General features: G+C 38.6%; 1 protein-coding gene across 2 annotated transcripts in view; it reads left to right on the top strand.

Moving 5' to 3' along the window:
• The window catches only part of SPAG16 (sperm associated antigen 16), a 1,112,034-nt gene that overhangs the window by 144,868 nt on the left and 951,611 nt on the right, over positions 1 to 15,555 (top strand). For both annotated transcript variants that reach the window (XM_055398454.2, XM_088842002.1), the window contains exon 10: positions 13,691 to 13,818. In XM_055398454.2, the coding sequence (XP_055254429.2) occupies positions 13,691 to 13,818 (128 nt within the window). The remainder of the gene's footprint in view (positions 1 to 13,690; positions 13,819 to 15,555) is intronic.

Raw genomic sequence — 15,555 nt, 5'->3', positions numbered from 1 at the left:
ATTCCACATATACATGATAATAGAGTATCTTTCTTTACCTGTATTACTTAGTTCACTAAGCATAACAACCTCTGGGTCCATCTATGTTGTTTCAAATATGTCATTAATTTTTATGGAAATAGTTCATTCTTCTTTATGACCAAGCAATATTCCATTGTTAATTGCTCATGTGTAAGATTGACTCTTTGTGATCCCATGGACTGTTGCCTGCCAGGTTCCTCAGTCCATGGAACTCTCCAGGTAAGAATATTACGAGTACGATTGCATTCAATTCTCCAGGGGATCTTCCCAAACCAGGGATTGAATCCAGGTCTCTAGCATTGCAGACAGATTCTTTACCATCTGAGCCACCAGGGAAGCCTACCATATATTCTTTATTCATTCATCTGTTGCTGGACAATTAAGTTGTTTTCATATCTTGACTATTATAAATAATGCCATTATAAACACGGGAGGGCAGGTATCTTTTTAAAATATTTTTGTTTTCATCAAGTATATACCCCATAGTAGAAATTCTAGATCATATGGTTGTTCTATTTTCAGTTTTTCAAGGAACCTCCCCAAAATGTTTTCCATAGTGACTATGGCAATTTACATTCCTACCAAGCATGCTGGGACAGTTGTGGGAAACTGACCACTGGGCAGTTTCAGTCTGCTTCCTTTGCCTTGTTTTGGGACTGAGCAAGCATATGTGCACTCTTCATAAGCAGAGTCTGACTTTCTTACAGCTCCATTGTAAGTCCCAGTCGTTTTCAAACCAGTTAAGTGTATCTTGGTGTCATATATCCAAGATGGGGATTCAACTGCCCACCCCATTAGAAGGGCTGTCCAGCCCATGTAGTCCCATTTCTCTTCTGTGTCCCCTCCTAGGAGCTCAGTGCCAGTCTAATTGCTTCTCTTCCCTTTCTGCCTGTCTACCTGTGGGTCTTCTTCCAGTCTCTGTTTTCAGTGAGAATTGTTCCCTGTTGAATTTTGGATGTGTTCATGCAGGTTGGAGAAGGCAATGGCAACCCACTCCAGTACTCTTGCCTGGAAAGTCCCATGGATGGAGGAGCCTGGTAGGCTGCAGTCCATGGGGTTGCTAAGAGTCAAACATGACTGAGAGACTTCACTTTCACTTTTCACCTTCATGTCTTGGAGAAGGAAATGGCAACCCACTCCAATATTCTTGCCTAGAATCCTGTGGACAGAGGAACCTGGTCGGCTGCTGTTCATAGGGTTGCACAGAGTTGGACACGACTGAAGCGACTTACATTTTCCTGCTCTTTCATCTTGATCTCCTCCTCATGACCACTGTTAAGATTCTTGTTCTCTCTCTCTAAAAAATGTGTCACAATACATTAGCCCTTACCTGTGTAGATCCTTTTTTTATTTTATAAAAATAGAATGATTTTAATATGCCACTCTATACATTTTTAAGTTAGTAATATAGAGTTAATTTTGGATAAATACATATAAATTTAGAGTGATATTCAAAGTATTTGACAAGTCAACATTAGAGCATGAGAACTGACCAATCAGAATAGATGCTGGATGTAGGATGGGAGAATGGTCCTAGAGCCCCAGGTGTGGCAAAAATCACTGTAATTAGAGCAATACTATAAATAAATTGGGTCAGGGGATGTACCCAAAGAAGGAGATAAAGTGTGGGTGTAAGAGGAATATAGAGTATATGCTTTGAATATCGGCTGTTTTCCAAGTAGTACAAATATTTTCCAGTATTTTAACAACTGGGCCCTAGGGTTATAACAGTACTGGATGTACTTCAGTCTATTTAAAGATGGTGTACCAGAATAGTACCATAATTTTTACAATAAATCAAGGTATTGATGCACAAGTAAGTTGTCCTTAATATCTAAAATTGTAAGAAATGCAGCATATTAGAAAATAAAAGCAAACTACAAAAACAAAAGACACAAATGAAAAAGAAAACTGTGTATATAATTTGGTGAAACAATGAGAGATTATCCATAAGACAAATTCCTAGCTGTGGAATTGCCAAGTCAGTTTTTATTTTGATTGATATTTCTTTGAAAATGTCAAGTCATTTATAGTCATTCCAAGTGCAGAAATGTTTTCCATATCTTATCCAACAGTTTGCATTATTACATTAAAAAACATATATTTATTCAATTTGATAATTGAATGATTAAAGAAATATTCCATTTTTGCTTAGTCATCATTTTGTAGTAGTTGAAAACTTGTTAGATTTGGAGACATTTAGACTTAGACCATTATATCTACTACTGTGTGCAAGAATACCTTAGAAGAAATGGAGTAGCCATCATAGTCAACAAAAGAGTCCAAAATGCAGTAAGTGGATGCAATCTCAAAAATGGCAGAATGATCTCTGTTCGTTTCCAAGGCTACCCATTCAATATCACAGTAATCCAAGTCTATGCCCTGACTAGTAATGCTGAAGAAGTTGAAGTTGAACAGTTTTATGAAGACCTACAAGACCTTCTAGAATTAACACCCAAGAAAGATGTCCTTTTCATTATAGAGGTCTGGAATGCAAAGTAGGGAGTCAAAAAATACTTGGAGTAACAGGCAAATTTGGCCTTGGAGTACAGAATGAAGCAGGGCAAAGGCTAATAGAGTTTTGCCAAAAGAATGCACTGGTCATAGCAAACACCATCTTCCAACAACACAAGGGAAAACTACACATGGACATCACAGGATGGTCAATACTGAAATCTGATTGATTATATTCTTTGCAGCCCAAGATGGAGAAGCTCTATACAGTCAGCAAAGACAAGACTGGAAGCTGACTGTGGCTCAGATCATGAACTCCTTATTGCCAAATTCAGACTTAAACTGAAGAAAGTAGGGAAAACCACTAACCATTCAGGTATGACCTAAATCAAATTCCTTATGATTATGCAGTGGAAGTGAGAAATAGATTAAAGGGATTAGATCTGATAGAGTTCTTGATGAACTATGGATGGAGGTTTGTGACCTTGTACAGGAGACAGTGATCAAGATTATCCCCATGAAAAAGAAATTCAAAAGGGCAAAATGGTTGTCTGAGGAGGCCTTACAAATAGCTATGAAAAGAAGATCAGCTAAAGGCAAAGAAGAAAAGGAAAGATATACCCATTTGAATGCAGAGTTCCAAAGAATAGCAAGGAGAGATAAGAAAGACTTCCTCAGCGATAAATGCAAAGAAATAGAGGAAAACAATAGAATGGGAAAGACTAGAGACCTCTTCAAGAAAATTAGAGATACCAAGAGACATTTTCATGCAAAGATGGGAACAATAAAGGACAGAAATGGTATGGATGTAACAGAAGCAGAAGATATTAAGAAGAGGTGGCAAGAATACACAGAAGAACTGTATAAAAAAGATCTTCATGACCCAGATAATCACGATGGTATGATTACTCACCTAGAGCCAGACATCCTGGAATGTGAAGTCAAGTGGACCTTAGGAAGCATCACTACGAACAAAGCTAGTGAAGGTGATGGAATTCCAGTTGAGTTTTTCAAATCCTGAAAGATGATGCTGTGAAAGTGCTGCACTCAATATGCCAGCAAATTTGAAAAACTCAGCAGTAGCAACAGGACTGAAAAAGTTCAGATGCCAAAGAATGCTCAAACGACCACATAATTACACTCATCTCACATGCTTATAAAGTAATGCTCAAAATTCTCCAAGCCAGGCTTCCATGGTACGTGAATCGTGAAATTCCAGATGTTCAAGCTGGATTTAGAAAAGGCAGAGGAACCAGATATCAAATTGCCAACATCCATTGGATCATCAAAAAAGCAAGAGAGTTCCAGAAATTTGTCTACTTCTGCTTTATTGACTATGCCAAAGCCTTTGACTGTGTGGATCACAACAAAGTGTGGAAAATTCTTCAAGATATGGGAATACCAGACCACCTAACGTGCCTCCTGTATGCAGGTCAAGAAGCAACAGTTAGAACTGAACATGGAAAAACAGACTAGTTCCAAATCGGGAACGGAGTACTTCAAAGCTGTATATTGTCACACTGCTTATTTAACTTGTATGCAGAGTACATCATGAAAAATGCTGGACTGGATGAAGCACAAACTTGAATTGTCAGTAGAAACATCAATAACCTCAGATATGCAGATGACACTACCCTTAGGGTAGAACGTGAAGAACTAAAGAGCCTCTTGAAAGTGAAAGAGAAGAGTGAAAAATCTGGCTTAAAGCTCAATATTCAGAAAACTAAGATCATGGCATATCATTCCATCACTGCTAGGCAAATAGATGGGGAAGCTCCAGAATCACTGCAGATGGTGACTGCAGCTATGAAATTAAACGATGCTTGCTGCTTGGAAGAAAAGTTATAACCGACCTAGACAGCATATTAAAAAGCAGAGACATTTCTTTGCCAACAAAGTTCCGTCTCATCAAGGCTATCATTTTTCCATTTTTAATGTATGGATGTGAGAGTTGCACTATAAAGGAAGCTGAGCATGGAAGAATTGATACTTTTGAACTGTGTTGTTGGAGAAGACTCTTGAGAGTCCCATGGACAGCAGGGAGATCCAACCAGTCCATTCTAAAGGAAATCATTTCTGAATATTCATTGGAAGGACTGATGCTGAAGCTGAAACTCCAATACTTTGGCCACCTGATAGAAAGAGCTGATGCATTTCAAAAGACCCTGATGCTGGGAAAGATTGAAGGCAGAAGGAAAGGGGACAACAGAGGATGAGAAGGTTGGATGGCATCTCGATGGATGTGAGTTTAATCAAGCTCCGGGAGTTGGTGATGGACAGGGAAGCCTGGAGTGCTGCAGTCCATGGTGTTGCAAAGAGACAGACACAACTGGGTGACTGAACTGAACTGAGACTGGTTGCTTGTATTTGGATTAATTACTATGAGTTTGTCAGGTGTAAAATGGAGATATTATAAACGTCAAAACAATATTGTCTGGTTTGTTATTCCAGATTAATTTTAGAATAATTTTCTAAGGCTCCTCAAAATTCACAGTAAAATTTTTATTTGAAATGTATTAAATATTTACATCAAACTTGTCAAGAACTTCGTTAATAGACTTCCTGAGTCCATGGGATCTATATTAAATCAATCCCTGTTTTATATCTCTGAATAAAGTATGTTTTCCTTAAAGTTTGCTGAGATTTTTATTAGTGTGTAAGAGGTATTGTGTGTTTTATTGTTGCTAGATTTAATGAAATATTTTTCTTTCATATTTTCTGTTCATTAATTGCATATATGAACATTACTACTTTAAAACTGTAGTCCATTTATAGTAATATGATATCTTTATAGTTCTGTTTTCCCATTTAGCTTTATATGCATTCAGTTCACTTAGTTCAGTTCAGTCGCTCAATCATGTTCCACTCTTTGCCACCTGATGAACCACAGCACGCCAGGCCTCCCTGTCCATCACCAACTCCTAGAGTTCACACAAACTCATGTCCATCGAGTCAGTGATGCCATCCAGCCATCTCATTCTCTGTCGTCCCCGTCTCCTCTTACCCCCAATCCCTCCCAGCATCACACTCTTTTCCAGTGAGTCAACTCATCGCATGAGATGGCCAAAGTATTGGAGTTTCAGCTTTAGCATTACTCCTTCCAATGAACACCCAGGATTGATCTCCTTTAGAATGGACTGGTTGGATCTCCTTGCAGTCCAAGGGAATCTCAAGAGTCTTCTCCAGCACCACAGTTCAAAAGCATCAATTATTCGGCGATCAGCTTTCTTCACATCCATACATGACCACGGGAAAAACCATAGCCTTGACTAGACGGACCTTGGTTGGCAAAGTAATGTCTCTGATTTTTAATATAATAACTAGGCTGGTCATAACTTTCCTTCCAAGGAGTAAGCATCTTTTAATTTCATGGCTGCAATCAGCATCTGCGGTAATTTTGGAGCCCAAAAATATAAAGTCCACTGTTTCCCCATCTATTTCCCATGAAGTGATGGGACCAGATGCCATGATCTTAGTTTTCTGAATGTTGAGCTTCAAGCCAACCTTTTCACTCTCCTCTTTCACTTTCATCAAGAGGCCTTTGAGTTCCTCTTCACTTTCTGCCATAAGGGTGGTGTCATCTGCATATCTGAGGTTATTGATATTTCTCCCAGCAATCTTGATTCCAGCTTGTGCTTCTTCCAGTCCAGCGTTCCTCATGATGTACTCTGCATATAAGTTAAATAAGCAGGGTGACAATATACAGCCTTGACGTACTCCTTTTCTTATTTGGAACGAGTCTGTTGTTCCATGTCCAGTTCTAACTGTTGCTTCCTGACCTGCATACAGGTTTCTCAAGAGGCAGGTCAGATGGTCTGGTATTCCCATCTCTTTCAGAATGTTCCACAGTTTATTGTGATCCACACAGTCAAAGGCTTTGGCATAGTCAATGAAGCAGAAATAGATGTTTTTCTGGAACTCTCTTGCTTTCTCCATGATCCAGCGGATGTTGGCCATTTGATCTCTGGTTCCTCTGACTTTTCTAAAACCTGCTTGAACATCTGGAAGTTCACGATTCACATACTGCTGAAGCCTAGCTTGGAGAATTTTGAGCATGACTTTACTAGCATGTGAGATGAGTGCAATTGTGCGGTAGTTTGAACATTCTTTGGCATTCCCTTTCTTTGGGATTGGAATGAAGACCGACCTTCTCCAGTCCTGTGGCCATTGCTGAGTTTTCCAAATTTGCTGGCATATTGAGTGCAGCACTTTCACAGCATCATTTTTCAAGGTTTGAAATAGCTCAGTTGGAATTCCATCACCTCCACTAGCTTTGTTCGTCATGATGCTCTCTAAGGCCCACTTGACTTCACATTCCAAGATGTCTGGTTCCAGGTGAGTGATCATGCCATCGTGATTATCTGGGTCATGAAGATCTTTTTTGTACAGTTCTTCTGTGTATTCTTGCCACCTCTTCTCAATATCTTCTGCTTCTGTGAGGTCCATACCATTCCTGTCCTTTTTCGAGCCCATCTTTGCATGAAATGTTCCCTTGATATCTCTAATTTTCTTGAAAAGATCTCTTGTTTTTCCTATTCTGTTGTTTTCCTCTATTTCTTTGCATTTATTGCTGAGGAAGGCTTTCTTATCTCTCCTTGCTATTCTTTGGAACTCTGCATTCAGATGCTTATATCTTTTCTTTTCTCCTTTGCTTTTCGCTTCTCTTCTTTTCAGAGCTATTCGTAAGTCCTCCTCAGACAGCAATTTTGCTTTTTTGCATTTCTTTTCCTTGGGTTGGTCTTGGTCCCTGTCTCCTGTTCAATATCACGAACCTCCATCCAGAGTTCATCAGGCACTCTATCTATCAGATCTAGACCTTTAAATCTATTTCTTACTTCCACTGTAAAATCATAAGGGGTTTGATTTAGGTCATATCTGAATTGTCTAGTGGTTTTCCCTACTTTCTTTCAATTTCAGTCTGAATTTGACAATAAGGAGTTCATGATCTGAGCCACAGTCAGCTCCTGGTCTTGTTCTTGCTAACTGTATACAGCTTCTCCATCTTTGGCTGCAAAGAATATAATCAATCTGATTTCGGTATTGACCATCTGGTGATGTCCATGTGGAGAGTCTTCTCTTGTGTTGTTGAAAGAGGGTGTTTGCCATGACCAGTGCGTTCTCTTGGCAAAATTCTATTAGCCTTTGCCCTGCTTCATTTCGTGCTCCAAGGCTAAATTTGCCTGTTACTCCAGGTGTTTCTTGACTTCCTACTTTTGCATTCCAGTCCCCTATAATGAAAAGGACATCTTTTTTGGGTGTTCTAAAAGGTCTTGTAGGTCTTCATAGAACTGTTCAACTTCGGCTTCTTCAGCATTACTGGTTGGGGCATAGACTTGGATTACTATAATATTGAATGGTTTGCCTTGGAAACGAACAGAAATCATTTTGTTGTTTTTAAGATTGCATCCAAGTACTGCATTTTGGACTCTTTTGTTGACCATGATGGCTACTCTATTTCTCCTAAGGGATTCCTGCCCACAGTAGTAGATATAATGGTCATCTGAGTTAAATTCACCCATTCCAGTCCATTTTAATTCACTGATTCCTAGAATGTCGACGTTCACCCTTGCCATCTCCTGTTTGACCACTTCCAATTTGCCTTGATTCATGGACCTAACATTCCAGGTTCCTATGCGATATTGCTCTTTACACCATCAGACCTTGCTTCTAGCATCAGTCACATCCACAACTGGGTATTTGTTTCACTTTGGCTCCATCCCTTCATTCTTTCTGGAGTTATTTCTCCATTGATCTCCAGTAGCACACTGGGCAACTACCGACCTAGGGAATTCCTCATTCAGTATCCTATCATTTTGCCTTTTGATACTGTTCATGGGGTTCTCAAGGCAAGTATACTGAAGTGGTTTGCATTCCCTTCTCCAGTGGACCACATTCTGTCAGACCTCTCCACCATGACCCGTCTGTCTTGGATGGCCCCACATGCCATGGCTTAGCTTCATTGATTAGACAGGGCTGTGGTCCATATGATCAGATCAACTAGTTTTTTGTGATTATGATTTCAGTGTGTCTGCCCTCTAATGCCCCCTCCTAATACGTACCGTTTTATTTGGTTTTCACATACCTTGGTCATGGAGTATCTCTTCACAGCTGCTCCAGCAAAGTGCAGCCACTATACCTTACCTTGGACGAGGGGTACCTCCTCAAGGCCGCCCCTCCTGACCTTGAATGTGGAGTAGCTCCTCTCGGCCCTCCTGTTCCCGCGAAGCCACCGCCTCTTGGACGTGGGACAGCTCCTCTCGGCCACCACCCTGACCTTGGGCGTGGGGTAGCTCCTCTCGGCCACGATTCTGCGCGTGGTCGGTTGCGCTGGCGTCTCTCGCGTCTGCGCTGCCGGAGCCGGCGTTACCTATCTCTAATGTCTATCAATGTAAATCACAATATATGCAATATGATAACTTTATCTACTTCATTCCTATGGTTTTATTGCATATTTCTTCACCTTAATATCATCTACATATTTCTACTCTAGCTGTCCTTTTCATTTATACTATTCCTTCTTGAGACTGAGTCCTTGCAAGGGAAGGAGTATATTCTACTTATATTTGTGGTCCGATGCTAAAGCTGAAACTCCAATACTTCAGCCACCTCATGCAACAAAACGAGTTGACTCACTGGAAAAGACTCTGATGCTGGGAGGGATTGGGGGCGGGAGGAGAAGGGGACGACAGAGAATGAGATGGCTGGATGGCATTACCGACTCGATGGACATGAGTTTGAGTCAACTCTGGGAGTTGGTGTTGGACAGGGAGGCCTGGCGTGCTGTGATTCATGGGGTCGCAAAGAGTCGGACACGACTGAGCGACTGAACTGCACTGAACTGAAATTTAAACTAATGCCCGACATGAAGTAAACACTCAAATGTTTTAAGTGAATGCCTGAGTGAATAACATCGAGCTTCAGATTCAAAATTGTTGTGGGTTATTCTCATGAATGTTAGCTCAATGGAAAGCAATAAGCAAGACAGAGAAGCAGACAGAAGTAAAATGGCATAGATACAGAGCCTTGGTACCCAAGAGACTCATATGGAAGGAGGCCAAATAGATAATTGACTTCCCAATCAGGATATATACAGGGGATACCTAACTGATATATCACTGAAATGGAGAGAAAGTTACCCATATGGTCTTTCATCCTGTGAATATAAGCAGCAAGGCTGTATTAATCCCAGCTGGCTGGTCAATGAAGCAAGAGAACTCCATTTATTATTGATCCTGGGACAAAGAGAGATAACCAGCAGTTAACCAGATATGGGACTGAATTCTGTCAGGTTGGATCATAGTTAACTATTCTGTAGTCAGTATACCAGAAGAAATTAAACCTGGGATTTGATTAAGAGAAAGAATTTTATAATAAATAAGTAAAGTATGAAATAACGAATTTACTCACCAGTTGAGACTAACATGTGCCACTAACTGCAGCAATAATAAAAATAAACACAGAAATAGCTAATGTTTATTAAGGATTTATTAGATGCCAAGCATGTGATTGGTGCTCTACAAGGATTATCTCACTTAATCCTCAAAGCAGTGAATTCAGTATGATTTTGATTGTATTTTACATGTGGAAAAATACCGCTTAGAAAGCTTGGTGAGTAGCTTGACTAAATTCACACACTAGTACGTGGTGAAACTGAATTGTGAGGAATAGTCACAATTATCAATCACTACCTTTTTTCACATGGAGAGCTTTAACATAAAATAAATACCAATGTCAGAGCCTCACTTTCAGGCATTATTGCTTAATTGGTCTGGAGTAGGGCTTTGGAGAAGGAAATGGCGACCCACTCCAGTGTTCTTGCCTGGAGAATCCCAGGGATGGAGGAGCCTGGTGAGCTGCCGTCTATGGGGTTGCACAGAGTCGGACACGACTGAAGTGACTTAGCAGCAGCAGCAAGGCTTGGTGATATTGGTATTTTTAAAAAAGCTATATGGTGATTTCAACATATACTGAGTTGAGAACCATTGACCTATCAAGGCCCATTACTAAGAGTTTAGCTTTGCCCTCCAGTTGTACCTTGTCAATACAAAGGAAGGACAATAGTCATATAATTTCCAATAGTTTTAAGATTTATTTTCATTCTTGTATCCTCTATGCATTGTCCTTATTTATGTATCCTGCATTTACTTCTCTGATCCTGCCTGCTAATTGATTGTCTCCTGCCTGCTATTGTCTCCTGGAATGGTTCAGTATATAACCTGGGTTATAAAGTATCTTATGTTTTGCCTCTGCTGCTGCTAAGTCCCTTCAGTTGTGTCCAACTCTGTGCGACCCCATGGCAGCCTACCAGGCTCCTCCGTCCGTGGGATTCTCCATATCTATATTGAGATAGGATTGCTATTATTATGCCTTCACTGCTCTTGTAAATCTTTCCCTATATTCTTCTCAGTTTTATCAAACAGGTTGTAGTTGATTCAGTTCAGTTCAGTCACTCAGTCGTGTCCGACTCTCCGTGACCCCATGAATCACAGCACGCCAGGCCTCCCTGTCCATCACCAACTCCCGGAGTTCACTCAAACTTATGTCCATCGAGCTGGTAATGCCATCCAGACATCTCATTCTCTGTCGTCCCCTTCTCCTCCCGCCCCCAATCCCTCCCAGCATCAGAGTCTTTTCCAGTGAGTCAACTCTTCGCATGAGGTGGCCAGAGTATTGGAGTTTCAGCTTTAGCATCAGTCCTTCCAATGAACACCCAGGACTGATCTCCTTTAGAATGAACTGGTCGGATCTCCTTGCAGTCCAAGGGACTCTCAAGAGTCTTCTCCAACACTACAGTTCCAAAGCATCAATTCTTCGGTGCTCAGCTTTCTTCACAGTCCAACTCTCACATCCATCCATGACCACTGGAAAAACCATAGCCTTGACTAGACGGACCTTGGTTGGCAAAGTAATGTCTCTGCTTTTTAATATACTATCTAGGTTGGTCATAACTTTCCTTCCAAGGAGTAAACATAAGTTTTATTAAAATTAGTTGATTAGGTTTCTTAAATGCCTCATTGTATTAGTTTTACTAATGATTGATTTAACAGTGCTTATACAAATTGCTGTAAATAAGCTTCTGGTTCTAGATATTTCCATGTACTCAAAAAATTATACTAAGACCAGATTCCCACCACCTTTCTGTATTTTCAAACGTAATAATTTCCCCTTCCCCATTTCCAACCCAGGCAATATTATTAAAATGAAGTACCATCACAACAATAGGGAAATGGGCAGAAGGCATATACACACACGAGGGAAAATGAAGTACAAAAAGAAATATAAAAATAGTCAATCTAATTGGTGAAACACGAATGAAATAGTTTTATATATGAATTAGCAACATTTTTTTCAGATTTCTATGTTTTAATTTATATATTTATTATTTTATTGTTCATGGTGTCATCATGATTGAATGCAGTCTCCACAAGGGAGGCAATTTTGTCTGTTTTGGTCAGTGATATATTGTAAGATCTGAAGTCAATGCCTGTCCTTACATAGACAATAATAAATATTTCCCAAAGAAATAAATACTTCTGTGAGTGGGTCCATAACAAACATGTGTGGTGCATTATATGTATTATTATATAACCGGCAGGGGTATGAATTCATGTAATAATTCTAAAGAGATATCTGTGAAAGGGTATCATGTTTTTTTAAAAAATATATTTTCTTTGGATGATTATTTACTTACACTTCTAAACTGTGCTTTAAGGATGCAATCAGTAAAGTGGAGATTTATAGATAGAAAACCATTTTCATAGCACTGATAATCATATGGGAAACAAATATAGCTTATTTTAAGTAAAATGTGTGTTTGTGTTCTTTCAAAATAGACTACTGTGAAAATGCAGTAATGTTAAATGAAAGATGGAGGATGGATAGTAGAGGATGGTTCCAATTTTGTAAAAACTGTGATACAGAGACAGACAAGTTGCTCAACCAAAGTGATAACACTATTATCACTCAGACAGATTCTCAGAGCTACCAGGGAATCTAATAGTAATTAATCTGGTAGACAAAAAGTTTAATTTTTTTCTTTGTAGTATTATAAAATGCATAAAATTTCTAACATAATGTATTAATATATTGCTTTCATGATCAGAAAGATACTTCATTTATTAAAATTGTCTTTGTAATTTTCCAAACTCTGAGGATATATTAAATAATCTGTTACAATGTAACCTTCACAGGGCAAGTCTTTTTATCTGCTTTGTTCATTAGTGGATTCCCCATACGTAGAATAATATTTGGGATAAAGTAGTACTCCAAAATACCTTTTGAATAAATGAATGAATGTGCAAACAACTAACGTATCTCCCTCTTTTAAAGGCAATTTTAAAGTGTCAAGGACTGATCAGTCCCTTTTTCTGTACAGTTGAACAATTGATCCATCCATCTGGTGGCTCAGTTGGTAAAAAGTCTGCCTGCAGTGTGGGAGACCCAGGTTTAATCCCTGGGTCAGAAAGATCCCTTGGAGAAGGAAATGGCAACCCAGTCCAGTATTCTTTTCTGGAGAATTCCATGGACAGAGGAGCCTGTGGGCTATAGTCCATGGGGTCACAAAGAGTCAGACAGGACTGAATGACTAACACTTAACTTTCAAGTGCTATTCATAGGATGTCTTCTTTCCACTGAGGAGAGACTGCTTTCTCAGGGGCTGAAAATTATCTTTTTCATCATTTTGGAGGGAAATGACCAATACATGGCAGATGTGGATTCTAATGTATGTGAAATTTAAATGATTATGACAGAAATCTTTTATCTTTAGTAAGTAACTTTAAATTATCCCAGTGTCCTCAGATGTAAAGAAAACCATAATTGTTAGTGAATGTTGTTATTTTGTTATCCAATTAAAATTTGTTCAGTTCCCCATCTATAGAGAACAAAAGGAATACAAAAATAATACTGTTGGGGATGGAAACTTACTGAAAAAGGACAATACACCAATAATATATAAGAAATGCTATATTGTGTTTCATTGTAATTCAGTAAAGGGATGTTTGCAAATAATTTTTACCATGTAGTATGCAGTTTAGATTTATGCAATTAGATATATGCCTTATTTAAAATTTTATATTTATTGCATATTTTCTCAAAAATCAGGAATGATGGATTTAATATAACATTTTTTTAAATAAAATATTAAATAAGCCTGTATCAATGTGTACAATGAGTTTCTATTTTACACAGAGTTCTTGCTTTATTTTTTCTCTAGGATTCAGAATTTCCTACACATATGCAACCAGATCCAAACCTTGGTTTAGACAAAGAGGGTCTTTGTCCAGCAAAATTTGACTACAAGCTGAATAACATATTCAGACTTCATGAACTTCCAGTGAGCTGGTAGGATTCTTGATGTTTTATTAATACCTTTGAGGTTTTATTGCCATGTCTAAATTTTGATGCTCTTATAGCTGTTTATGATCAAAGTGGTTTGCTCTTAGCCTGTATCTGAAATTACTACTTGTAACATTGAAAGAATCTGCTTAAAGCTGCTGCAAGAACCTCAATACTAATTGGTTTAGGCACTTGGTGGCAGTATAGCCTAAGTGCACGACTGTGCATATTTAATATAGAGGTTGCAGTTCTTGGTTAAAATGAAGCACACATTGTTTTTAGAGACGTTTGTAGGATTTATTTTAAAAATAGGATCTCAGCAGCTATACATTCCACTTGATTATTTTACTTAAAATTTTACCAGTGTACTTTTTTGTCCTCATTAACACATTGTTTTGTTTTCTTTTGAGGATCATAATTTTTCAAACCATAATCACATCAGTGTGAAAGTGAAGCTTATTATTTGGTATTTATTAAAATGTATCATTTTATGATTCTGCATATTTACATTTATAGCAAATGTTTAAAATCTTGTAAAATTTATACTGCTCTTATTCAGAGTGTTTGAGAAAAATATTTCTGTGAAGAATCAGTAAATATACAGCCTATCATAGATTTCTGTGGTAGATTAATTTCTTACTAAGTGGTTAACTTTTGTAAATAATCATAGATATATCATTTTGATTACAGTTTAGGTAAGTAATATTGTTTTCTTGCATTTGTTCATATAATCCCAAGTTTATTATTGACCTTTAAGAACTCTAGGATTTGTACAAAAATACTTGAGAAACATGTTTGTCATAACTCCTGTTCTATATGAAAGAAAATGAAAAGTGAAAGTGTTAGTCACTCAGTTGTGTCCGACTCTTTGTGGCCCACCAGGCTCCTCTGTCCAGGGCATTCTCCGGGCAAGAAGAGTGGAGTGGGTTGCCTTTTCTTCTCCAGGGAATCTCCCCACTCAAGGATGGAACCTGGGTCTCCACATTGCAGGCAGACTCTTTACCAACTGAGCCATCAGGGAAGCCCCTGTTATGTTTAATGAGGGCGAATGTCTCAGAAGAGAACGTTAACGTACACTTACCTGTGATGAGGTTTTCATTTGCTCTGGATGAACTTATGTGGAATTTACTTTGTAAGACCCATTTGTTTGATTATCTGCATGTACCAAGAATACTGTCTATGGTACCCTGCTTATGAGCACAGTGGATATGAGCTTATCTGCCATGATCAAAACCAGTAGGTTAATGAATTCAAAAAGTTTGTTAGTAAAAAGAACTATAATAATGATACATTCATTCCTTAAGTAGTCTATTTCAACTTAAAACACTTCATCTGCACTCACATCCCAGTCTTTTGATGTAAGGTCATGACTTTTTCTTTGATTAAGTGACTGTTGATTGGAATTCTACATCATATTTCTTTCCAATAATGCATCACTAACAAGTTCAATTTTGTAATTTCTGTAATCTAAAACAAGAACTTGAGACACTCAGATGATCTCCTCTCTTTTCCACAGCGTTAATTTAATTTTCATTGATAGCAGTTCTGCTTATCACACTCACATTTCATCACCTTGATTAATTTTTAATTATTTCACAATAGCAAACACAACAGGTTTTGGAAGTGTGAGTAACAAACTCCTTTGATGCTTTGTGATCCTGGACCTTAGCTGGTAGGAACAGCCTGTGCTAGTCTGCTGGTGCACAGTCTTGGATCTCTGAACAGTCTAGGTACTGTAAGCAC

The sequence above is a fragment of the Moschus berezovskii genome, chromosome 2 (genome assembly GCF_049115385.1).
Source record: "Moschus berezovskii isolate FMDL1 chromosome 2, NW_MosBer_1.0, whole genome shotgun sequence".
Classification (NCBI taxonomy): Eukaryota; Metazoa; Chordata; class Mammalia; order Artiodactyla; family Moschidae; genus Moschus; species Moschus berezovskii.
Note: the sequence above shows the minus strand (reverse complement) of the source record. Positions and strands in the feature narration are given on the sequence as shown.